The 25,895-nt window shown below is 36.5% G+C and overlaps 1 protein-coding gene across 4 annotated transcripts in view; it reads left to right on the top strand.

Annotated features, from left to right (window-relative positions):
• The window catches only part of ZNF148 (zinc finger protein 148), a 41,967-nt gene extending 16,736 nt beyond the window's left edge, over positions 1 to 25,231 (top strand). For 2 of the 4 annotated variants that reach the window (XM_048309317.1, XM_048309319.1), the window contains exons 2-7: positions 4,141 to 4,486; positions 5,684 to 5,809; positions 8,892 to 9,015; positions 9,679 to 9,762; positions 15,675 to 15,793; positions 16,135 to 25,231. In XM_048309317.1, the coding sequence (XP_048165274.1) occupies positions 4,157 to 4,486; positions 5,684 to 5,809; positions 8,892 to 9,015; positions 9,679 to 9,762; positions 15,675 to 15,793; positions 16,135 to 17,724 (2,373 nt within the window). In that variant the 5' untranslated portion in view covers positions 4,141 to 4,156 and the 3' untranslated portion in view covers positions 17,725 to 25,231. The remainder of the gene's footprint in view (positions 1 to 4,140; positions 4,487 to 5,683; positions 5,810 to 8,891; positions 9,016 to 9,678; positions 9,763 to 15,674; positions 15,794 to 16,134) is intronic. The other 2 variants (XM_048309321.1, XM_048309320.1) reach the window with 2 other exon arrangements.
• The last annotated feature ends 664 nt before the right edge of the window (positions 25,232 to 25,895 follow it).

The following is a 25,895-nucleotide window of genomic DNA, read 5'->3' as shown; positions in this document are numbered from 1 at the left end:
GTTTCGTCACTTCTTGTATGCAGCCTAACACGAGTTCTCACTATTTTTCTATGAAAAGCCAGATGTTTGAAAGCCTCATTTAATAAGTAGTGCACTCGCTGCACCATTTCTGATATGATTCAAGATCATGGCTGGAAGACAACTTAAGGACTTTCAGTTGCGTGATTCTGCTAAACCTGCTAGTCAGGGTGAGAAAGAAACTGTTTCCATATCCATGGCAACGGGAGTCAGCAAGACCAATGATTACCAGTCCACAGCTGGCTTGTCCTCTGGGAAGTTGCTGTATCTTGCCAGCTGTCCAAAGGTTTGGCATGTCAGGAGTCTTCCTGCCTCTGTTGGTGAGAGTAGCAGGATCTTCTGTGCGGTGAAACACTCAGCTTCTTAGCCTGCCTAACTTCCTGCCAGGAAGTAGCTTTAAATCCAGGATTTCCACAATTCCTTCCTAATTTCAGAGTGTTGTGGCAGTATCATCCTCCATGTGGAACAGCCTTCTGTGCTGTTCTCGCCAGTGGCCTGAGCAGACAGATTAGGGCCACCATGTTCTCACATTTGATGCTGTTAGTTCTCCCTTGAATATGTTTCAGCATCTTGAGTTCTTGTATTCTCATACCTGTCCACATCATCCCTTTGGAGAATCTGCAGTGACCTGATGCTGTTGTATTTTTGTAGTGTGGAACACAAGCACAGTGAATCACAATCTGTGTCAGATGTACCCTGAGGACCGACTTCAGATAAAGGCTGAAATGAGTAGATCTATATGTTTTACTTTCCTTGAAGTTTATCTTTCAAGCTAGATGTTAAGAATGCTCTACTGAAAGAACCAGTCTCAGCCTTAGGTCTTTTGCACCATCTCTTACCAAATGATGGCTTCATGGGAGGCAGATTCTTAAGGATTTCAATTCCGTCTCACCTTTCTTACTTGGCACAGGATATTCCAAACCAAAAAGATGATAAATTGATCCTCGTTTTCTTCTTTTAGGATGTTGTTGCAATATCTCTGGGAGATCTGCATCGGTGGGAAAAATACAGCCTTAGTGCCAGGTTTTGTTTGTTTGTTTGTGTTATTGCTGAGGAACTATCAGTATGGTTTCCCAGTTACATCTGAAAAATACTTCATGGATTATATAATGTCTGCAAGTGGCTGTGTGGCATACCAGACCTGCATTTTCCCTTGAAGACATCTCATTCTCTTACTCTAAACTGGATTAATTTGAGAGTCGACTTGTCACACAGCACTGCCTGAGCTAACTCAAGGCGTTAAGAAATTGTTGTCTGTATTTGAAGGCAGATATTGTGAAAATCAAAAGCATGATTTCAAACTTCCTTATGTTAAGATTGCAGGAGAACAAAAAAGGACAAATCTCAAGCATAAATGCGCTGAACAGAATTTTTCCATGTTTTTCTCCTGTCATAGATGGTTTTGCTCCTTAAAATGGGCTTTTTATGTAGAAAGGAAGAATGTTAAAAAAATTGATGACGCCGTCATATATAAAGACATTTAGCTGGGTGACTGTCCTCCTGATTTCCAGCAGAACAAGGCTTACTAAAAATAATAAAAAAAGTATTTGACTGAAAAGCTTCTTCCTTTGGTGTGCCTCTTTAAGTATTTGAACTGACAGAGGTCAGACCATCCTGGCTGTCAGCCTTTCTATGATGTATTCAGAAGTTTCGAACCTCTCACGGTAGAGAATAGGGACAAATGTTCTTTCACTTTCGAGTTGTAAGACATGAGTTGCCATTAGGAGGTGTTAATGGACTTTTTACTTTATTTGTTGAGGTGTGTGATGAGGGTTTTTTTTTTGTTTGTTTGTTTTTTAAGAAATTGAGTTAATTTTACTTTTGGAATCATAAGAACCAATAGTAATATTTGAAATAAAGTACAGTGTAAGAGAACCTCATGAGATTATTCAGCTCTTTCAGCTCTTTCAGCTCTTTTCAGCTCTTTCAGCTCTTCCATACCTATCAAGTACTCTAGGATCTCACCTAAAGAGAAAGCAGTATTTGTTTTGTAAACTTGGTGTAGCTTGGTATAAAGAAAGCTTCACGAATGTTTACGATACATTGAGAATTTTCAAAATATTTTCCTGGTGAAGAATATTATTTAGGAAGTAATCAAATAGATCAAACTGAAAATGCAAATTTAGACATTTGATGTGCGTTTGTTTGATGGAATGTTTTTGTATGTTGGCAGGCTGTTAGACTGGCAAGGGGCTGCTGTGGTGCAGTTCTGCAGTGACAGCTCTGCTGATTTTAGGCAGAGACCTGATTTCTGTGGACCTGACCTGTAGAGAGACCTGATTTCTTTGATTGTGAATTGTTATTGCAAGCTACAGGGAAAGCAGCATAGCCTCTGACTTTAGACTTGAATGGAGATGGATCCTTTCTCCATGCTGCACTCTCAGGGGGATGGAATTTGCAGCTGATGTCTGGCAATGTGCCCACATCACACCTGTATCCTAACTATGAATGCGTCAAAGTTGAAGGTGCTGCTGCTGTCACGATGCTGCCCAAGGTCTTGTCTGGAGCTTTGGTTGGGCCTGCTGTGTGTTGTCCAGCTCCACTGTGCCTCTGCTCCCACCCCTGTGTCTGCTGTGGCCTGTGTGTGCATTGCCTCTGCTCTCTGGCTGTGGGAACACAGAGGGATGGAGGAAGGATGTCTGTCTGTCTGTCTGTTGGTGTGTCTGTCTGAAGGAGCACTGAGGAATGGGTAGGGGTTATGGGCCTGCGGAATAGGGTGAAGGAGACTGGCTGCTCTGACTGGACATCCAGTGTGCCAAGGAGAAGAAGAGTCCTAGAACTATCTTGCATATATAATAATGAGTAGAATGAGAAGATGCTGCCACTTCCAGCTTCACAAAAGCCTGCTGCTCTGTGTTAAAAACCAATTAATAATGTCATGACACTTGCTGGAATATTGTGAATTGTGTTGCTTTTCATGATTGGAATTTATATTTCTTCACCACTGCTCTTACTTAGTGGGTGTGAAAGTGAATGTCTTTTATGAACAGTTCTGACCTCTCTATAGTCTTTATTTGATGTATACCTTTAGTTGCTATAAAGTTGCATTTTCATAGAATCACAGACTAGTTTGAGTTGGAAGGGACTTTTAAAGGCCATCCAGTCCCACCCTCTGCAATGAGCAGGGACATCTTCACTTAGGTCAGGTTGTTCAGCCCTATCCAACCTGACCTTGAGTGTTTTTCTGGATGGGGCATCCACCACCTCTCTGGGAATCTTGTACCAGTGTTTCAGCACCCTTATTGTAACAATATTCTTCCTTATATCTGGTCTAAATTGACCATCTCTCTGTTAAAAACCATTATCTGTTGTCCTGTTGCAACAGGCCCTGCTAAAAAGTTTTTCCCCATCTTAAAAGCCCCCTTTTAAGTAATGAAAGGCTGCAATAAGGTCCCTCCAGAGTCTTCTTTCTCTCATGCGGTTGGCATAGCAGAGATGCTCCAAGCCTTTGATAATTTTCGTTACCTCCCCTGGACTTGCTCCAGCATATCCACATCCTTCTTATGTTGTGGCCCCAGAGCTGGATGTAACACTGCAGGTGGGGTCATAAGAGAGTGGAGTGGAGGGGCAGAATCACCTCCCTCAACTGCTGCTTTGGATACAGCCCAGTTTTCTCTCACTTGTGGATATTAAAATGTTCCAGGAGCTACAGTATGGCCTGGGGTAGCAGCAGTGAAAGGGCACTGAAAGGACAAGGATGTAGGGAGAACAGGACCAGTATGAAAGAGGCGTTTGTAAAAGATAATCAAAATGGAAAAATGGAAAAAGAGAATGGGGTAAAGAGGGCATACAGGAAAAAAAATGAAAAGTTTTCTAAGGAATGAGAAGGAAGAATTAGCCATCATTTAATTACCAGAATTTTGCCAGTAGTCAGAAGTAGTTTGATTTGAAACCTTTTATTTGAAAGTGTTTAATTGTGTACACATGGATGTGTGTGAAAGGAGAACCTTTTCATGTTCCTCCAAGATATCCAACTTTTGGTTCTTACTCAGTATCAATTTTAGGTCTGCATGTGTGTTTGTTTGAGTACACTGATTTGAGTTCTTATAAAATGTTTTTAAGTAAAAAAATTTAAGCAAGTGCACCAATTGTAGATGTTTACTATTAAAACTTTCTTTGTAGGTAATTGCACTTAAGAATGAACATTGAAGACAAGCTGGGAGGATTATTTCTTAAATGTGGTGGCATAGACCAGATGCAGTCATCCAGGGCTATGGTAGGGATGGGTGCAGTATCTGACCAGTCTGGAGTATCGAGAGAACGGCAAGAGGCAGTGCTTCAAGATCGGACTATGCCGCACCAAGAAATTCTTGCAACAGATGAAGTGTTACAGGAAAGTGAACTTCGACAGCAAGAGATGATTTCACATGATGAACTCATGGTCCATGAGGAGACGGTAAAAAATGATGATGAAATGGATGCGCAAGATAGACTTCCTCAAGGGCTGCAGTATGCTGTTAATGTCCCTGTAAGCAATTTCTTTGTGAAATATTGGAGAGATTACTGGGAAGCTTGATCTGGTAGTCTAATCCTACTCTGGCAAGAATCTATTAATTGCTTGTTTGGATTTTGATTATCAAAATATTTATGTCATTTGCCTCTGGCTGTGGATAAATTTTGCCAATTAAGTATAATCTTTAAGTAGCTGTTTTATAAATATTTTATAAGCAGGCTGTTACCATAGAACTAAAGCGTTAAAATGTGCTCCTTTAAGTATATTTAATGTTCAAGGGTAACTACAAACTGGAATAAATAGTGTTATTAGAAGGTGCATACTGTTTATGCTGTTGATAGTACTGTTTAGTTGCTTTTGCTATAGGAAGCATCTGGTATGTTTTAAGGTATGTGGACGCTTAGCAATTGCATTCACACTGCAGGTTGGACTGTGACACTTCATACATGACCATAAATATGCCCCTCCACGATATCTCATAGAAGGCATACGTTGGCTTTCCTAGAGCATAGAGATGACTTCCTTTTGAAAACAGAGCATCTGTCTGTAATACAGCACATCATCACTGTTACCCTTCAAACATAAAGGACAATTACCAGGACTATAAAAGTAGATAGCCTTACACACGAAGAATAATCTTCAGAAACACAGCACTGTTAAAACACTACTCTGTTAGCTGTAGATCAGGTGGCTCAGGTGTTAGAAAAATGTAAGAGTATCATGGTCTTTATTAAAGTTCACATTAGATCGAGATTTTTAAAATTTTTTTTTCAAAAACTTCATTAGAAGTGGTCTTTTTTTTTTTTTTCTTAAAAAATACTTCTGTCTTAAATATATAATAAACTATTCCGTTAAATCTTGCCTTGACAACAGCACGGACTAAAGTAAGATAGGTATGAAAAACTGGATGGTTTTACAGATGGAAGTGATTTTAACATATGAACTGATCTCAAAATCACTACAGGTCAGGAAAAAAGACCTTGGGAGATGAATGAAAGGATACATCAAAATGTTACTGAGGAAATTAACTGTGCCCTTTTTATTTAAGATACATATTAATTCTTTCACTTAAATTTCTGAAAGAGTGAAGCCAGAAGATAATTCCCTTAGGAAAAGGTTTTCTGTTTCAGCAGTTTGTCATCTTCTAAAATTGAAAAATTGCTTTTCTGTAGTGAGAACCTTACCTGAAACTGGCACTTGGTATCTTAACAGATCAGTGTAAAGCAAGAAATTACCTTTACTGATGCATCTGAACAACAGAAACGAGACAAAAAACAAATACGAGAGCCAGTAGATTTGCAGAAAAAGAAGAAAAGAAAACAGCGTTCACCAGCAAAAGTAAGACATTGATTTGGCAAAACCAAGATTAAAAGGACCTGAAGATTTGGTTGACTATGACTAATTTCATTAGCATTTGAACTAGTTAGGCTGGAAATTGTTTGTTTGCTCAGTAAAGATGCAGTTCTGAAGTTCACCAGAGACCCAAAACAAAACTGATATAACAGTGTTTTTCTTTGAACTCTTTTTAGCAACATGAACTCTTGACATATTTTAACATCTGTCTCTCCAGGCAGTTCTCTCTCCAAATATTTTTTTTTTAAATTATGAGTCAGTAGCTTTGTAGACCATTTATAAATCATTACTCTGTATCTATCTAATAATAGTTGTGCTTTTCTGTGAGCCTGATACTTTTATATGCTTCATGCATAATAGTGAAAAGTTTTAAAAAAGAAATCTAAAATGGTAGTTTTGAAAATTCTAAAAAGTTTACTAATATATATAAAATAATTTACTGCTAGGGAAAATTCCTGTGGTCATAATCATCTTCATATATGTATTTATTTATATCAAAAGATTCTTACCCTAGCTGCTGGTTTGTTACTTAAAAATTTGTTTTGTAGATCCATTCATGAGGAGTATGTATCCCTGTATGTCTGAAAACAATTTTCTTCTGTTGAGAAGCACTTCAGATAAAACCAGAATCATTTCACCTCATGAGGTAGCAGTGTTATATCTTCTAGTAATTCCCCAAGTCAGTATTAATCTTCAGACTTAAAATAGAACATATGCAGGCTGCTCTGATAGAAATAAATCAGTTATATGTTATCACACAGCAGCATTAAAATAAACCTACTCAGAAATCAACCCAGACTGTACATCAAAGGAAAACTCGCCACAATACAAAGAAAATCTCCCAAACCTCCTTTTTGTTGCCCTGGGAGCAGGACCCTCCAGTCCTCCTTAAAGCACTGTCAAATAGGGTTGCACCTGTAGTATTCTTGGAAAGCTGAGAAATTGCTTCAGATTGGGTGTGGAAGCAAGTTCCAAATGCTGTGCATTTTTTTCTCACTTCTCCCTTTGAGAGAAAAAGGAGGTCTAGGTTGAGTACATCCAGAGATCACTTCCATGGAAACATGGCAAGGTAGAAGAGGCATGTGCCCCTCTTTCTACAGACGTGTACTTGCATGCTTCCTTTTTATCTCCCAATCTGCCAGGGTTAGTCTTTTGAGATGACAAAAGATTGAAAAATGATCAGGAGAATTGTTAAACAGGTTCTTTTTCAGTCTCTCTTCCCCTGTTTCAGACCTGTCAGAGTAGAAAGGCAGAGTAGAAAAAGCTGAAGGACTGACCTAGGTGAGAGCCTACTGCAGTTTCAGTATTTCCAGAGTAATGGGGTTGATTTTCCATCCAAACAGCAGCTGGAACTCTGACAAAGGGAAGTCAGTTAACATTCTGAAACGTTATAAATTCTATTTTCTATCAATGCAGTAATCAGATAATGAAGAAGTCATTAGGTATGGTGACTCCTGTCTCCTTTTCCCTCTTCCCCGCACACACACACGTGCACACGCGGACACACACGCACGCTCACACACACACGCACAAGCTTCTTTGTTGCTTTTAGTAGGGAAGCTGCTCTGACAAAGTTAACTCTCATCATTTAAGAGGTGGTACAAGGAGTAGGTTAAGTAGAAGAGCCCAGGTTTAGGATAACCATGAAATTAAGTGTATTTTCTGCACAGTTATTTTAAAATTTCAATATAATATATGAAAAACATTTCATAACATGTATTTAAATTTATTTTAAAGACGCAGTTGGCTTCATCAGCTGGGTAATGTTACAGAGCAGAGTCTTTATAATTGTCTCTATCTGTGACTGGAGCTGTAACACACCAATCTTACAAACGTATGAATGTGCTTGTCCTTCAGAGTGAATGCACAAGAATTTGTTAGTCTGAGACTTTCACTCTTGTTTTGATGCAGTAGAATTAAAAATTAAGTAGATCCTACAGCATTTGCTACTATTTCGGAGATACTGTTTCAGTTATTGACTCTCTCTTTCTCATCACTGTCATTATCATAAAACCTAAAACGCTGTAGCTAATCAAATTGCAGATGTGTTTTCCCAGCATACTTTTATTTTTTGTTAATAACAAGGGACTAAACTGTATTATTTAAGGTTCCTTAAGCTCTTCTTTATAGTTTTGTTTACAGTTAAGGAAGACTTTTGTAAATGTAATTTGTTTAGTGGTTTTCTTATTCTCTTGCCAGAGATAGAAGAGATTTTGAGTTTTGGCTTAGTTTTCTATTTTTATTCTTTTTGATTATTATTTTTTTATTTTATTCTTTTTGATTATTAAATTAGAGGAAACCTGTGATTAGCTTTATTGAGTAAGGTAGATGTGGTGCATTTTTTTAAATTTAAGGTTTTTTAACTTTATATGAAAATAGTGGCTTTGTTTGACAGCAAAGCAATTGAGTGTGGCAAGTTGAAGTCATCAAGGAGATGCTTTAATATGTGTATTAAGTGAGCAATACTTTATTGAGTGAAAAACCTGAAAGGGGAGAAGAATAATACTATTCTCTTGGTTGTTTGGCTTTGAGATTTTGGTTTTTAAAATACAATTTCGCCTTTGAGACTATTGGTATTATATAGATGTAGATAATATTTATGACTATTCTGGTTAAGCTTTAATGACTTTTAGCAAACATTTAGAGTTGTGATTTGAAAAAAAGAATATAACTTCTCGCTTCTGCTTTAAAATATGATTGTCCATGGTTTAGTGCCCAGAAGTGGTTTGATTACTTTGTATCCTTTCCAACAGACGGACAAAATAAACAGTAGCGTATAAAGTGACTCAGCTGTGCCTAGGGAAGCTCTGAGCTGATTTTCCATGAGCTGCTTTTGTCTCTGTCCTGTTGAAGTATCTCTTAATGCACTACGAGACACAAGTTGGATTGGACTGCAATTGGAAATGTGTGTTAGAAGCTTAACGCATAGTTTTGTAGAAATTAGTATTGTTTTACCTGAAATATTTGCGTTTTCTGCATCGAAAAAATTAATGTTTTTTTTTTTTTGTAGTTAATAAGACATCTTTAGAGGGTAGTGTGAGAACAAATTTTACTCTTTTTAAAATAGATCCTTACAATAAATGAGGATGGATCACTTGGTCTGAAAACCCACAAATCTCATGTTTGTGAGCATTGCAATGCTGCCTTTAGAACCAACTACCATTTACAGAGACATGTCTTCATTCATACAGGTACTGCTTGACTTCAAATTTGTCTTTTCTACTATATAAAGAGTTGTTTACTTTTGTTAAAAATGTTTTCAGCTCTATGCGAATTTCAGTTTTAAGAGTGTAGCTAACTTGGCATCTAAGCTTAGAGATTCCATGCACCAAAGTGTCAAAAGAATATCAGAAAAAATAAATCGACATATATTTAATAAACTGAAGAGCTAACTGTTTACAAGGTTTCTTTTCTTTCTTTATCAGAAAGTAATGGGTTGACTTGTAGCCTAAGTGCCAAAAATTGACCCCTTTGTAAAATGTGCTGCGGCTGCTTATTTGCCTGATGAGGTATCTCTCTGTTCGGAGAAGTGAAAAAGGTACTTACTGTTATAATAGCTTGCCAGTATCCTGAATGCAGTCTGTGCCAGCATCCTGATTGATCTTGCTCATGAGGAAATTACAGCCATTCCAGATCACTCTTCCGTGCTAGTCTTAATGTGACTCTTAGGATCATGGAGAGAACTCTGCAGTTCATATACGTAGTAAGGCAAATGTTTTTTGGTGTCAGGGTATTTTTGGAATTCGCTCAGATGCTGGTTTTCTTAATAGACATTTTAATATTCCTCGAAAATAGTTATCAGAAACAACAGTGTGTAGTTATTAACTTATGGATGTGGAATTATATTGTTCAAGGTGAAAAACCATTTCAGTGCAGTCAGTGCGACATGCGTTTCATACAGAAGTACCTGCTACAGAGGCATGAGAAGATTCATACTGGTGAGTATAGTGCCTTGAGTATCTTTACTGGCGTGCTTAAAAACTGTTTCCCCACTCAGGCAAGGTTTCTGGTAATAAATATGCAGCCTAAAACCCTGCTGTAGTTTGTTTTAATTTAACACATGTTATAAAGTTATAAAACTTTCAAAAGAAACTAGTTTTGTGCTTTCAACTTGTTGCACTTTTCTTTGGCTGTAAAATGAGTATGAACTCCAGTAAGCAGATCTGAAAGTAGTTCTCTATAAATAACCCCAGAGCTGCAAATCCTGAAGTTTGTGCATTCATAAAAGTCAAAGTTCGTTAAGCAGTTCTGTCTTTTGTTGTATCAAGTTAATTCAGACAAGAGGGACTTCCAAATTGCATTTCCATAGATTTATTTGTTTGTTTGTCTGTTTGTTTGTTTTGGAATTTGGTGGAAAAGTGCCAGGACTAAAATGGCCAAAATGCCTAACCCCAAAGGTATTAGTATCAGCTTTTCTTTTCACTTCTTTTCTTCTTTTAGGATTAGTTCAGAACTGTTCTAAAAATAAGAATCTTAGTTTAAAAATATGCAATATAGGTCAAATAAGGCCCGAAGCTTTAAGCCAAAGAGAGTTAAAGTTTATATATGTTTATTTTTTTAAATCTTATTGCACCACACAGAACCACATTCTTTAACAGGTTTGGTTTCACTGGGTTTTTGGCATTTTGGTGCATGGCCTTTCAATCCCTCTTTAAATATTTTGTAATATGGTCCCTTTTGGACTAGATGCCAATTTCTCAGCCTCTTTTTCAGAAAAGCAGAGCTGGTGAATGTGCACAGTGTTTCTTGGCTGTAGCATTTAAATGGATATGAAAGCTACTAACACGCAGTGCAGTGTGTGCATGTGTAAGGGTCGAGAGGGAGAAAAAACTCTGCAAAATGAATTTTCAGAGCAGTGTACAGGGAGTTACATGCACAAATGCCCTGTTGTTTATGGGATTTTTGTATCCTAGGTTGCCATGAGTCCAGACTAAGTAGGTTTCCTTCAGCCAGTCAGCCACAGAAGAGTCTTCCATTCTTCTGTCCAGTGTCTTTGTTCTGCTCCGGGTCTTTCCTCTGGCTCTGAATTGGTGAACCATGCTGCCTCCACTTTGTGTAGATACTTATTCTTGAAAAGAATGCTCATTCAGTCTCTTCCATCTATCTGTCCCCCAACCCCCCCAAAAAAGGCAGAAATTTAAGTGCAGTCTTCACATTTTTTAGAAGATTTTTCTTTTTTTTTTTTTTTTTTTTTTTTTCAAATGAGGGTTATTCCCTGTACGTGGCTTTGAAAATGAGAGTCTGGGCAATATTGTTAATTAACACTTGACTGCAAATATTTTGTCAATTGATTTAATTATCTTTTAAAGTTTAGCTTCTAGCTCTAATGGGAATTCTGTCGATTGTAAACTTTGGAGGGAGGGGGTGGATGTGGTGGGATTGTAGGTTTTTATGCCAGTTCTTACATATGCTAGTCTTTGTTTAGCAGAGAAAAAGGTGCCATTTAACTAATTAACCATGTTGTTATCTGACTTTTTAAAGATAACTGTGTTTTCCTCCTTTATAAGTACAGTTTGGTTGTTTCTCAGAAAAGAGAAGGCGGTGCTTGTGTTTAAATTGTTGAATCATGGATGTTTTCCTAGGTGACAGCTAGTAATGATTAGGAGAAAATACGTAAAACCCAGCTTCCAGAAGTGGCAAAATTTTTTCTGAAGGCTGTTTAGTTAACAAGAATTTAACTAGTGTTTAATTTTTGGCTTCACCCAGTTATAGTGTAGCTAATTGGCACTCTGCATACCTGTCTGTGCTTTCACCTCTATATGAGTGTTCACTGCTGGGCCTTAGCTGTTTGTGTAGTCACTCTGTTGTTCAGGGCTGCATAACTAAACCCATCGAGAAAAGCTGAATTTTCAAGTTGCTTCTCCAACGAGAGGGTGAACAGTGAGTCTGTGTTACACTTTGATGACAGTAAAGATCTGTTTATATTACTCATTCTCTTTTAAAAACATTTCTTAACTTTATTCAGTACTTTTTTTCTTTTTGTTTTGCATTTTTATCTCCATGAATGATCACTTTTAGCACCAGCTTTTGTACAGTGTTCAAAATACTGATGAGGAACAAGAAATCTCTTACTCTTTTAATGATGTTTATCAAATTCTCCAGTTTATTTTAAGCCAGTCAAGGAGAGTAGTAGCAGGTAGAAGCCCCATTTTATGCCTGTTACAAGCCCCCAGTTTACAGGTGTCCCAGCTAGTTCCAGTCTGATTTGACTTTGGCTCTCTGAACCACTCCTTCAAAGGAAATATTGCGAGGGAGTTAGGAAGCAATCAGTGAACACCCTTATTCTGTGTAAATAATTAAACAGTTGCATCTAAAAGCAGACATTGCATTAATACAAAATTTGCTAATAATTGTATGTAGAGGAGGGCAGCAGTGTTGGAGCCCTGCTGCTAAACTTGTCCCTAATGATACAGAAAATTGCTATTTTAGTTGCAAGAGAGGAAAGAGTCACTGGTGCGCAAATATTTTCAGTTTATGAGGTTGAAGAAGATGCTGAATGTTCTTTTTTTTTTTTCCAAATATGTCTGCTTACTTTTTACTTAGAGATGTTTCTATATACCTTACCCACTCATGCATTCATGTGTCCTAATTGTGTAAGCCACCCTACTTTCCATTTTAAACACAAAAACTAAGATTACATTAAAAAAAATAGAACACCATTGGGGCTAACAATTCAAGTGCCTTCTTATTCTTCAGTCATGCTGGTTTTTTATTGCCTTCGTTGGTATTTTATAATCTGTTTTTTGTCTGTTTAGACTTTAAAATGCCTGGGTTTATAATTGTTACAGCCTTCATACACACAGTATTTGTAGTACATTTGATGAGTAGTTCTATTGCTTGGTTTTAATAGATTGCCAACATAGACACAACACATGAGCTGTTTTCATAAATAATGCATTGATTGTTGTATTGTATTTTTAAATTTTGACCTTTTTTTTTATACAACTGATTCTTTCCCACTCAGCGAGACATTTCAGAAAAATGTGTCCTGGATTCTCCCTGCATTAGCAAAAGGCTGTTATTAATGATCTCCTCCATTTGCAATAGATCCTGTTTGAAAAGTACAACAAAATTGCGGAAGGCATCTGAAGTTTTGGGCTTCTGCTAGGATGAAATTATTATTGGAAGCCTATCTTCATATTAATTTTTAATCTTTTTCTAATATTATCTTTCATATGAAGATTAAAGCCATAATTAAGTATGGTATCAGTTTCACAAAGTTTTTCTTAATCTTACTTTCAGAGTGTTCTGGAATTCTACTGAAAAATACCATTTTCTGTATTGTGCTGAGTAACTCCAGGGCAGTGTCCCCAGATTTTTCTCCCTGTTAAGGCATGGCCAGCAGCGCATTTATATGTGCCCTGAAAGTCTCCAAAATAGCTGGTGGTTGTAATACACCAAAAAACTACAGACCCTTGTTTGGCCCTGTTTAAGCCTTGAAATGGGAATAGGTAGCTGGGGAGTCTTCTGCCAGCAAATAGCCAGCTTGAGCAGGAAAATGATAAGGAACTCTGTGTCCATTCATTTACAGAAATGAGTGTAAGGCTGCAGGTAAGTGTATTAATGAAGTGTTCTGCATTTCTTGGGATTGCAGGATGGTTCCTTAGAGGGCCTTTCAAGGCCAGAACAAGACTCAGCTTTCTTGCTTTAAGGCTCAGGATAGTTTTCAACCCAAACAGCCACTCTATTCTCTTAAAAAAAAAAAAAAAAGTAAGGTAGCATGAGAGCAAGCTTTGAGACAATGTAAGGAGAGTTGTTTGAAGGAGCAATTAAAAAAACCACAAAGTAGAATAGCGGAGCAAAGGGAAAGAAAACAGTAAGTAGCAAGGACTAAGTAGTAGTCTTCAGGAATGGAAGAGTTCCTGTATATTAAACAAGAACAATGAGGTCTAAATGTCTTGCCTCAGCTTCCTGAAAATGGAAGGCAAGGGTTGGAATTTAATTCAGAAAGTCTCAACAGGCTTGCTGGGAGTAAAGCACCGTAGTTGTGAGGGTGCCTAACAAATAAAGAGAACATGAAGAATGAAACTGGAGTTTGAAAGTTAAGAAATAGGCCAGAGAGGAGGATTTGCTTATAGGCAGTATGAGAGAGAATGGTATGATAGGTGTTAGGAGTTACAGGGGATGTTGATAAAAAAGCAAAATTTTATGGTGCTTATTAATAAGCAAGAAATGGTGAAGTTCTCTAACTCAAGTGAAAGAAGAGGTAGGATGCTGAGGTTGTGAGCCTGTAGAAAAAGAACTGATGGAAGCTGAGAGATCTGAGGAGAGGAGATAATTTGATTTAGGAGAGAATAAATTGGAATAATTTCATCCAAGAAAAGGATTGGCTGAGAAGCCACATGGAGAGGTAAGAATTAATAATTGGAAATAGGACATAGGCTTACAAAGAGAGAGATTTAGAAATTGCTTGGAATTAAGGAAGTTGGAACTCTGGGCATTAATGATCTGACTAGGAGCACATGTGTGGGCGATACAGATATTTTCCATTCTAGTTTCTATAAATACTGGAACCTTATTTTAAGGTACTGTATTCCCATTTGCAGAAGGATGTGGATAAATTTCTCTATTCTAAATGGAAAATACACATTCTGACAACATTTTAAATAATAAAATCTATTAATTGAAAGTTTTAAATTTTAAAAATTAATTGTTGGTAATTTAATAGTTCATAACATAATTAGTAAAAATAAAACTGCCTCAGAAAATAGCAATAGTCTGCGTATTTCTGGAAACAAGACATAAATGGTTTATATCCCAAAAATCAATGCAGTGCAGTATCCAGAACAAAGAGAGTCTTGACAGATGCTGCCAAGGCAATCCCTGACCTCTATATCAGTCTAAATGATTTCACAGTAAATACTAAGAGGAGAGATCACTGTTGTTCAGGGTGAGTCCTAGTAAATAATAGTGAACTTTTATAAAAGCAAAACTAACTTTTCAATGCACTTGGAATTTTTAGGTTTTGTCAGAGAAACCTAGAAAAAAATATCAGAGGGAAGATGTAAGGCAGAAGTTAAAAGAAATAAAAATAGGGTTACTCCCTGCTCAGAAGGGATTGTTACAGGGTTTCTTTGTTAGGAAAAATAAGGGCAGAACTGAAGATGAATTCAGGGCAGTGCATATTGTCTGAACAAGTATTTTGTGGAAGTAAAGAAAAAAACCAAAACCCAAAACAAGCAAACAAAACAACCAAAATGAGAAACCTGTAAGTATGCAAACGCCAGTTCGCTACAGAGGGTTCTTGTTTTTGGCTTAATTTAAAAAATATTATTAAATCAGTTTTTAAAAAAAAAAATTAATTTGGATTTCAACCAAAATAGTAGGACTTTTTCAAAGCAGTTATCTCAATTCTACATGCAGATAAGGGAAAAAACATGGAAAAATAGAAAGCACCCTCCAAAATGTTATATTTGAAATTTGGAAATGCATTAATTCTCTCCTAGAAGGGATGGGTTTGTGTTAATGAGTTGGTGAGAGGATTGAGGTATTTTTATACAGTCATCTGCCCTAAAAAATGCATACTGTAGCAACAATTTAGGAAGACCATCTTTGCAGTTCTTAATTTGTTATGTGTAAGACATACCTGCACCTCCATTAGAAAGAGGAGTAAGGATTTAGTTTTAAAGGTGGGGGGTTTTTATAGCATAAAAGCTTAAAGTAATTTGAGGCATCAACAGCTGAGTATTGAAAAAATAGTGATGTAAGCAAGCCCTGTGTTGTTTTTCAATAGCAATAGACTAAATCCTCTTACTGCTTCTAATAGAGAATGTAGTATTTGACCTGGTAATTTTATGGAAAAATGTTGATTTATTCTTTTAGATTAATATTGCTGTGTGTTTTTTATCAGGTGAAAAGCCATTTCGTTGTGATGAATGTGGTATGAGGTTTATTCAGAAGTATCACATGGAAAGGCACAAAAGAACTCACAGTGGAGAGAAGCCTTACCAGTGTGAATATTGTTTGCAGGTAAGAAGACTTGGTGAAATCTTTTGTGGTTGAAAACCAAAACACCAGTCAATTCCCCAGTATTGCAGATGGGGCTTTCTCCATTTTATACAAATAAATCTATAATGAATGGTTTTCCTGTTAAGATGGGCTGTCTTGGTGCACAGGCAGAGCAGAGTCACAGCTGGCTGTGCTTGATTTTATTGGCTGTATGGTATTGTTTGACACTTCATTAGAAATTGGTAAAGTGGGTGAATCATCAAGTAAGTTCATTAGAATGAAAGCTTTCTTTTCTTTCTGCTAATATATTTATTTTTTTGCATAATAATAATAATAATAATCACCACCATCATCTTTTCCAGTATTTCTCCAGGACCGATCGAGTGCTGAAACACAAACGTATGTGCCATGAGAACCGTGAGAAGAAACCCAACAGAAGTGCCACCAAAGTTGGCTTTTTGCCATCGGAGGAAGATTCTGGTTTCTCTACGCCTCTGAAAGACAGCTCCTTGCCAAAGAAGAAAAGGCAGAAAACAGAGAAAACAAAATCTGGGGATAAGGAAGGTACAGATAAATCAGAACACAAGAAGGACAAAAATGACTATTTGCCTTTGTACTCTTCCAGTACTAAAGTAAAAGATGAATATATGGTAGCAGAATATGCTGTTGAGATGCCACATTCTTCGGTCGGTGGATCGCACTTAGAGGAAGCAAATTCTGGAGAAATACACCCACCGAAGCTCGTTCTCAAAAAGGTCAACAAGAGGAGTCTAAAGCAGCCACTTGAGCAAAGTCAAACCATTTCACCTTTATCTACGTATGAAGACAGCAAGGTTTCAAAGTATGCCTTTGATCTTGTGGATAAGCAAAGTTTACTGGACTCTGAGGGTAATGCTGACATTGATCAAGTTGACACATTACAGGAAGGGCCCAGTAAACCTGTACACAGCAGCACTAATTATGATGATGCAATGCAGTTTTTAAAGAAAAAGAGGTATCTACAAGCAGCTAGTAACAACAGTCGAGAATATGCCTTGAATGTAAGTACCATAGCATCTCAGCCTTCAGTAACACAGGCAGCTGTGGCCAGTGTCATTGATGAAACTGCTACAGCCTCAATACTAGACACACAGGCACTGAATGTTGAAATTAAAGGTAACCATGACAAAAATGTCATTCCAGATGAGGTACTGCAAACTCTGTTAGATCATTATTCACACAAGGCTAATGGACAGCATGAGATCTCTTTCAGTGTGGCTGACACGGAAGTGACCTCCAGTATATCCATCAACTCCTCTGAAGTATCTGAGGTGACCCAATCTGAGACGGTTGGAACAAGCTCTCAAGCTTCCTCATCAGATAAAGCTAGTATGTTACAAGAATATTCAAAGTTTTTACAACAAGCTTTGGACAGAACTAGCCAAAATGATGCCTATTTGAACAACCCGAGCCTTAATTTTGTGACTGATAACCAGACTCTTACAACCCAGCCAGCATTTCCTTCCATGGAGAAGGTCTATACATCTATACCCGTCAATAGCTTTCGGTCGGGAATGAACTCTCCATTAAGAACAACTCCAGACAAGTCTCACTTTGGACTAATGGTTGGTGATTCTCAGCACCCTTTTCCCTTTTCAGGTGATGAGGCAAATCATTCTTCTTCCTCCTCTACACAGGACTTCTTGGATCAAGTAACTTCTCAGAAGAAAGCAGAGGCACAGTCTGTTCATCAAGCATATCAAATTAGCTCCTTTGAGCAGCCCTTTAGAGCTCAGTACCATGGGGCAAGAGCTGGAATCTCATCTCAGTTTAGCACTGCCAATGGACAGGTGAACCTTCGGGGACCAGGGACAAGTGCTGATTTCCCAGAATTTCCCTTGGTGAATGTAAATGATAGCAGAGCTGGGATGACTTCTTCACCTGATGCCACAACGGGCCAGACTTTTGGCTAAGAAATCTTTGTAAATAATACCGGCACTTTAGAACACATTTGTCAAAAGGGGGTTGCTCTGTATAAGATGGAGTTCTGTACAGCTTTTAAGAGCGCTATGTTAAAACAAAAGTAAGCTGATATTAGCAAGACCAGTAACTGCTTCTTTTTTTCTTTTTTCTTTTTTTTTTTTTTTTTTAATTTTTTGGTTAGCCATCAGTCATTGAACTGCCTGATGTTGGTGCCCCTATCAAAGGCAGTTTATTATTCACTTGTTTGAATCCAGAAAATATTTTACCTTCTATGAAATTTTAAAATAAACAAAATCCCCAGGTAAGACTTTCCCCCATGATTGTTTCCTTGCTGGTTTCCTTGTATGCTTTGGGAGGACAGTTTATTGTCTGATACTATTCACATTGTCATTTCTAAGCTTGTCAGCATAGTCATTGCTCTTCAGCAGGGAATCAACGTGTACTAAACACACAGAACAAACAAGTAAGTTTCAGAAGTCAAACACGACTTTAAAAGAAAGCATTTTCTAGAAAAATCTTCAGTCTCTCAAAAATGATTTTAGACCATGTGCCCTTTATTTCTGCTTTGCATTACCTTGAGTTGTGTTTGGAGGGAAAGAAAGTGAATTCTGATAGACTAACTCTACTATTTAAAAGTCTAATTAATTTAAAATACTTCAAACACTTTTTTAAGCAAAATGCCTAACTGCTAAAGCCTTTACTTCATTCCTGAAGTAATGTGTATTTCTTTGTACAGCTGAATCTAGATGTAACTTTTTAATGACTTTTTCATATGCAGAAACCAAGATTTTGAAGTTTTAGTTAAAATACTGTGTAGACAACATTCCCAGTTGCAAAATGCTTACACAAACTGTGTATTCCAAGATTTAAAAGCTTAATTGTACCTTACCCTACATCCTCATAACGATTAACATAGAGCACTTAGCCAACTTTATAGTTTTTGATTTATCAAAAAATAAAACCATTTTTAGATTTTTAGGTTTGATACAGTTGCATCATTTTCATCTCATACAGCAGTTCCAGTAATTCTTTTCAATATACTTGAGATTGGAATTGTCAAAATTCTAGACAGAGAATAAAACAGTTTTTACAGAAGCTAAAAATACCCAATTATTAAATTTATTGAAGTATCCCTGAAAGCTGAAGAAGTGGGCATTCAAATTCCCTATTTTTTAGTATTTGCTTAGTGAAAGTCACTACAATTTTACCAACCCAAACTGGTGAATGATACTAGTGAATGGGATTTCTTTTTGCAGCCTAGGAGAGTGATCAGAAGTTTTCTTTGCATTTCACAGTATAAACTGCAAAGTTTATCCCTGTACCACAAATATGTTTTTTTGAATAGTACTTTGTCTTGAAGTATACAGTATGGTACGATAAGTAGTTCTGTGTGCATTTTTAAGGTGGTAAGATTTGAGTAGCCTAACTATTGTGTAGTTTAAGTTAACAAGTTTCAGATTTTTGAACTGTATGTTCATTCTATTGCACCTTCCCTAAAGGGACACTGTCTGGTAGTTCAAGGCAGTTTAGGCCTCATGTAGGCTGATTAACCAGGGAAAAACACACACACACACACACACACATAGAGGTAGGTGTGTATATAGTGGCTGTTTAAATAGGATTGCATCCATGCTTTTACAGCACTGTTGCCAGCTGGTATCTCTCAGACAAAGCCATCAGGTAGGAGAAAAGGCTGCTTTTCAAGGGGCTAAAATATATCCTGTCTTTTAAGAAAGGACTCGAGCAGGACCTAGAACAGTTCCCACCTCTTACCAAAGCGGTAGCAATATTTTCCTGAATTTTCATTACCAGGAAACTGATCCCACTTTGTCTTTTCCCTTACGGTAGCACTACTACAGCACTAACTTCACTTGGTACAGTTGAGGGAGAAAGGGCATTTATTATCCCTAGCCTGCTTCTTCTATTGGCAAGAATACAGTTTATATAAACTAATTTCTTAATACTTTTGTATAAGAAAGTAGGCTCTTTTGATTTTTTGACCCTGTGTGTAATACAGTAAGGCATTTCAGCATGCTATGACTTACGAGTAATTTTGTCTGAATATTTGGCCATGACTTAAAAAGAGTGGGCATCAAGGGAGAAAAGTAAATTCCTTATGGATTATTAATGATACATGTAAAGAAATTTCTTTGAAAGAATATTTTTAAACTGATTCACGGTCTCTCTGTTTTTCTTCCTTTATGGTCAGTTTGGTTTTTTGACTTTCCATTTTGTGTTGCACAGAAATAACATAAACGGTCCCTATATCCCAGGAAACCACCTCTTGGAAGGCATACTTTGTTTTCAGTGTTTCATTTCCATGACATCCTAGCTTGTGGTGCCTGAATAATACTATGTTGGCACTTTTGTTCCTATGCCCTGAAGTTGCAAAGAGATGGCGGTTAATTGTACTATTTGTTAAATATAGCAAGGAACAAAAGGAAAAAAAAAAAGGCTGGGTTATTACTGTGTTACTGCACTGCTGTGGCCCCATAGGGAGGTAAGAGGAATGAAGCCTCCTTCTCCCTAAGGGGACTGACTCAGCTTTATTTAAAAAAAGTTACTGCATTGACACTCTGGTGTGAGAATGTGAATGAGGACTCAGAGGGAGTGACTCTCCCATGCCATCATCACGCTTGGGAATCACTCTGAGGGTGTGTGAGGGAGCAGGCTGCTGTACAGAGTGAAGGAACTTGCTCTTCCCCACAGCCAAATGGGGATTGCCAGAGGAACTGCTATTCCTTACATCACAGCTCATTCCCTAGCCTGCTGCTGAGCCATTCCAGCTGCACTCTGTGCCTTAGGACAGGCTGTGAAGTCCCGTCTAAGCCACAGGGACTGTCTTGTAGGGTTCTTCCACGTGGACAATTAAAGCAGTGGTGTGAGTAGTTGATCTGCTGATGCTTGAAGCTTTCTGCACTGGAGGAGTTAGCCAAATATACTGCTGTGATTTCCTGACTACATCCCCTTTTATTCTGGAATAAGTGTTTATGTAGTTCTGGGAGGTTTAGCTCTGTAAAAAGCTCTTGCTTGTTTAATAATGGCATTATTTAATAACCTTTTTCACTGCTCACGTTTTGCTACTTTTAATCTGCTGCAGATGCACACTCTTCATGTTGATCTGGTCATTTTTGTTAGTTTTCTGTGTATGTCTGGAAAAAAGCAGCTTTGGTTGTCTGTTCTGTTCTTGTGCTGTCAGCATAAGGCTGGGGTGAGCTGGAGATTCCCCTGAGCTAACAGCAGGCATTCTTACCGAAAGGTCATGCAAGCACCGGATGTGTGTGTGTGTGTAAGGTGGAATTTTTGGGGATATCTACTAGTGATAGAGCAATGATAATTTTGAAAAAGAGGAAATTAATGACATTTATTACCAAGCTCTCTCTCTCTCTCTCTCTCTATATATATATATATATACACAATACATATATATATATATACATGCACTTATTAATAGGCCATATTTTGGTCCTAAATTACTTGACAGTGTCCCTTTTAGCATGAATCTTTTGATATGTTTTACCATTAATATTACAGACAATGAAGGAATCAGCTTGTAATGGTATACTAATAGGCATTTACATTTTCTTCATTTGATTTGAGAATGAATTAATCATAAATGACAAGTTTTGGGGAGAAGGATTAACCATGTGTATTACTGTATGTTGGTTTACGAATAACAACATAAACAATTTAAATTGGATGATAAAAGAACCATGTTTATGATCTTGTGTCTCCTAGTGTTGTCTTTAGGAAAATTGTGTTTCAAGAAGAAAATAGGACAAGAAAGTATTCATGTGAAATAACACTTGTATTATTTTTATATTGTACTTGTCAGGTTTTTTTGGATGATGGGAGCTTTTCATTGTTAATTGAGAAGTACAGTAAAATCTTGCTAATTCGCTGACCTCTAAACAGAGCATCTGACAGGTTTCTACATCCCTCATGGTCCCTTCCCACCTCTCTGCAATGGTCTAAAAGTACTGTAGCAAGGTCTCACACAATAATACTGTACTACTTCACCCAAGTATACTACAGCATCTATATTAGTATACTGGGAGGTAGAAGGAGTATTGCAAACTAAATTGCAGTTGTCAAAATAAATGAACAAAGTACATTTTGTGATGTGACATCCTTGCTTTTGTTGCCTGCTTCTTCACTATTTTCAAAATTGTAATTTGTAAAGGGTTTTTAAGGCATTGCTGCGAATTATTTGGGTTCTACTGTAACTTTTGGAATTTATTCCGAAGTATTCATGTTCTCCTATGAAACTTTCCACCTGAACAGATACGTTATATTCCATGCTTGATCAGAATATTTTTGTAGTATTCGTATCATATGTAGTAGCTATTTGAAATGAACCATAATATTTGGATGAATTCACTCTGAATTTTGCAGCATTGGATTACATTATGTATGTATATTTGCTAACTAAATTTTCTTGGCTTTGAGAGCTTTGATTTTCATTCTTCTTTCTTTGCTTGTTTTAATACCATTACGAATCGCAGGGAAAATCCTCATAGTCCTGGGAATCCGTTTGGAAATGTTAACAGGCAGAAATACATTTATGCAGTCGGTACCAGTACACATGTGAACTTTCAAATTACATGGTTGGTACTGAAGCAAATGAATAATGTTACAGTTTCCTAGAGTTAACTGTTTTACTAAAATGAAGCCTTGTAACTTTGAAAGTTCATTGGATTTATGGTAATGCATGTTTATGTTAGGCATGTAATGCATTTAGCTGAAACTCACTTTGCAAAGGACAAGCACTAAGAAAGTATTACTGCTAATGAAAAGACATGTCTTTAATTTGAAATTTAAACTTCTGTTCAATTTGCATTGTGTCAGGGAAATAAATTTATAGTCGCTTTTGCTCTACTCAACATACAAAACCTTCTGTTTCCTTTTTAAAATTACATCTTTTGGTAGGAAACACAAACTGAGGCAAGCAGACATTTCTAAGAGTTGTTTCTTGCTTTCCTTAATCCAATGGATGGAAAGGTAATATTGTGTAAACAACATTATTTTATTTTTTTATGCAATATCATGCTGTAAATATGATTTATCAAATAAGGATGTACCTATGATTGAATCTTTGATTCTGCACAGCTAGAGTTTATATATAAATATAAATGTGTCTTGACAATCAAGGACTTACGTCAGTCTTCCTTTATGACGTTTCTTATTGTTATGCATTCCATTTGTTTGACTTGAGTATTTGTATTGTCTGTAAAGTATGTAATGTTTTTATAGCTTGTTTAAAAACAAACAGAAAAGCCTGTAAATATGAACTGATCACAGTACTGCTCTGTTAGAAGGCATATGATGATGTACTGTTTGTAAGCAATAATACATGACAGTGCTAACTTGACAAGTAGCATAAGTTCCAAAAATACCTTTGGGAGTTAATAGCCTTGTTTGAGTTAATGAATATTCTTAATCATTTTTTTAATAAATAAATTCAGATGTCCTCCTGCTGGAATATATAACATTGTTTACAGAGCACAATTTCAGTCACAGAGAGGACAGTCTTTAGATCTATGGCTTCATCCACTTTGAGTGAGAAATGAATGGCTTGGCTGCACTTCTGCAAGAGGAGGAAGACTGCTAAGGTTGAATAGCTGTGTCTCTAAAGGATCAGAGATACTATTCTGCTTCTGTGCTGATTCCTGCCAGTTCCTCTACATAAATTTGGAGTCTTTAAGTCCGGATATTGAACTGATGAGACTTGGGCCACCCATAGAAAGGAGTAGTTCTCTTCTTATTTCATATGCAGATAAACAGTGAACTTTTGAGTCACCTCTTCCTTTGTGTTGCATATTTTTCAAATTATGAGCTATGAGATGATGAGATGGGTTTATTCTGATAAACTAGATGTCAAACTTATAGTTTGAATTGAATAGGTATTAGACTGTACAGAGCAGCATATCTATTTGAACAGTCATCACTGCTTTAGAACCTCTCCCCCAATTTATAAATGTATATGACCTACATTTTATAGAAAAAGAAATGTTTTTAAATGCTAGTCATTTATATAATATGTGCTTTGAAGGATTTGCTAGTCCACTTCTGTCACTTTTAGTACACTGGTATCTTTTATATGTAATGTATGCTTTTTATTATTATAATTATTATTATAATTATTATTATTGTAGACATTTCAGTAGGAGGAATTTTGCAACAGTATGAGGGGTTGAAATTTTCATTGTCAGAAATGAATTATACTGGACTTTGTCTGTGTAGTCTTGTCTTTCTTTAATACTGTCTGGAAGGGAACTTGGTATTCAATAAAGCAAGTGACTTCCTTTTATTTTGAAGGCATACTATGTAGTGCTGAATTGGATCAGAAAATGTAATGGATTTGAAGGCAGAGAAATTAGTACAAAATCTAGTGTACAGAAGAAATTGTGTTATGAAAAACCTGATGATATATAGTGAAACACTGTTACAGTGAATTTCTCATATAGTGCTATTCTCCTGAAGTCAGTATGCCTTCTTTGTATTTCAGTTAATAAAAAAAAAAGAGAATTTGTATAGATAATTTAGGATAATAGGTTTATTTCAATCATTATACAGTATTTCTTTATCCTACAACATCTATTCCGTCCCTTTATTATCAGACAAAAGGCCGTAACCTGAATTCCATCAGTTGAAGTTTGTATATAAAGGTGAGAGATGGTTTTATGGGAACCTGGAAAGTATGAATTTGCATATTCCTTATGTTTCTGACAGAAATCAGTATGTGAGTCTTTCATTATTCCTGTGAAATGAGGAATTTCCTGATACCAAGGAGAGAGTGAGTGTGTGTGTGTGTGTGTGTGTGTGTGTGTGTAGGTCCGTGGAAGATGTTTGGGTCTCAAGGCCAAAATGATAAAAGTATAAAAGGATTTAATGTAGCTCAACACATGACTTACATTTAATATGTAAAAGAAACATTTAAATTTCATAATTCAAAAAAAGACAAAAATAGTTTTGCAGGGAACAAAACTATTTGGATAGCAGGCTTGACCAAATGAAAATTTTTTGGTTAAACTTGATATATTTTAAATGATTCTATTTCTGCCTTTATTTCTGCCCTAAAAGCAACTTAAAATATTTTGGGAGTTACTCTTCCTGTTCATTTGACTGTGAGTGTAATTTATATCATGGTTTACAAAATGTGGCATGAAGGATTGGATTGTTTTATCTGTATAATACAATGAAAGTTTGCTCTTTTTTTACATAATCATGGTGAATGGTATTGTATTCTTAGGACTGATTTATTCATTAAGTGACTTAATGAGTTTCATCACTTTTGACGTTATTGTTTTCTTATGGTTAACTTAGTCTTTTTGGGTTTATAATACCCTTCTATGTATTGTGATACTAAGGGAAGTTATGTTTTTGCTTTATTTTTAATTAAACTAATAGTTTGATAATTTATATTTGCAAATGATGCATTTTAAATGTGGTCACTTGCTGTTTGAAAAATAAAAATATAGAATACTGTTTTATGAATAGACTTAGCAGTATTTTTCATGTTAGATAATTTCAAACAAAATCTGCTTTCTTAATGAGACAGATGAAGGCATGTAAAGATACATATTGTGCAAGAACTGAAGTGGATACTTTTCAACAATTAAATGAAATATTTCAATATTTTATTTGAAACACACACCACTCATTTGGGTTTTCTTCTCCTTTGGATCTCCTTGCTTGCTTTGATTATAGAAAACAGAAAATCTGACCTTAACTTTAATCTGGTTGTCTGAGAAGATTGCACTGGAATCACTTTAATAGAAACACCTAGTGTTAGACCAGCTTTCCTTTTGTGATTTTTGTTTGTGCTGGAGTGAATTTGTTCAGTGCCAGCAGCTCCTCACATAAATGAGAATCAGAACTTTGTTTTAATCTCAGTTGTAAGGAAGGTGAACATGATTACTCAAGATTTCAAGTGTGTTGGATAACAGTATGCCATGTGTGCGCTGCATCGTTTTGTAGCGTGTAGTATATGGAGTATTTGTTACATAGATTTTTCTATTGTTAAAGTAAATATTTAAAAAAAAATACTGAGGATCGTAGCATTTATGCACCTACAAAACCAGAAATATGCCCTGTAGCATTAATTACTGATAATTCAGTTTTCTTGCCTTTTATTTGTTCATGTGTATAAGGCATAATG

The sequence above is a fragment of the Corvus hawaiiensis genome, chromosome 7, assembly GCF_020740725.1.
Source record: "Corvus hawaiiensis isolate bCorHaw1 chromosome 7, bCorHaw1.pri.cur, whole genome shotgun sequence".
NCBI lineage: Eukaryota > Metazoa > Chordata > Aves > Passeriformes > Corvidae > Corvus > Corvus hawaiiensis.
This window is presented reverse-complemented; position numbering and strand designations above follow the sequence as displayed.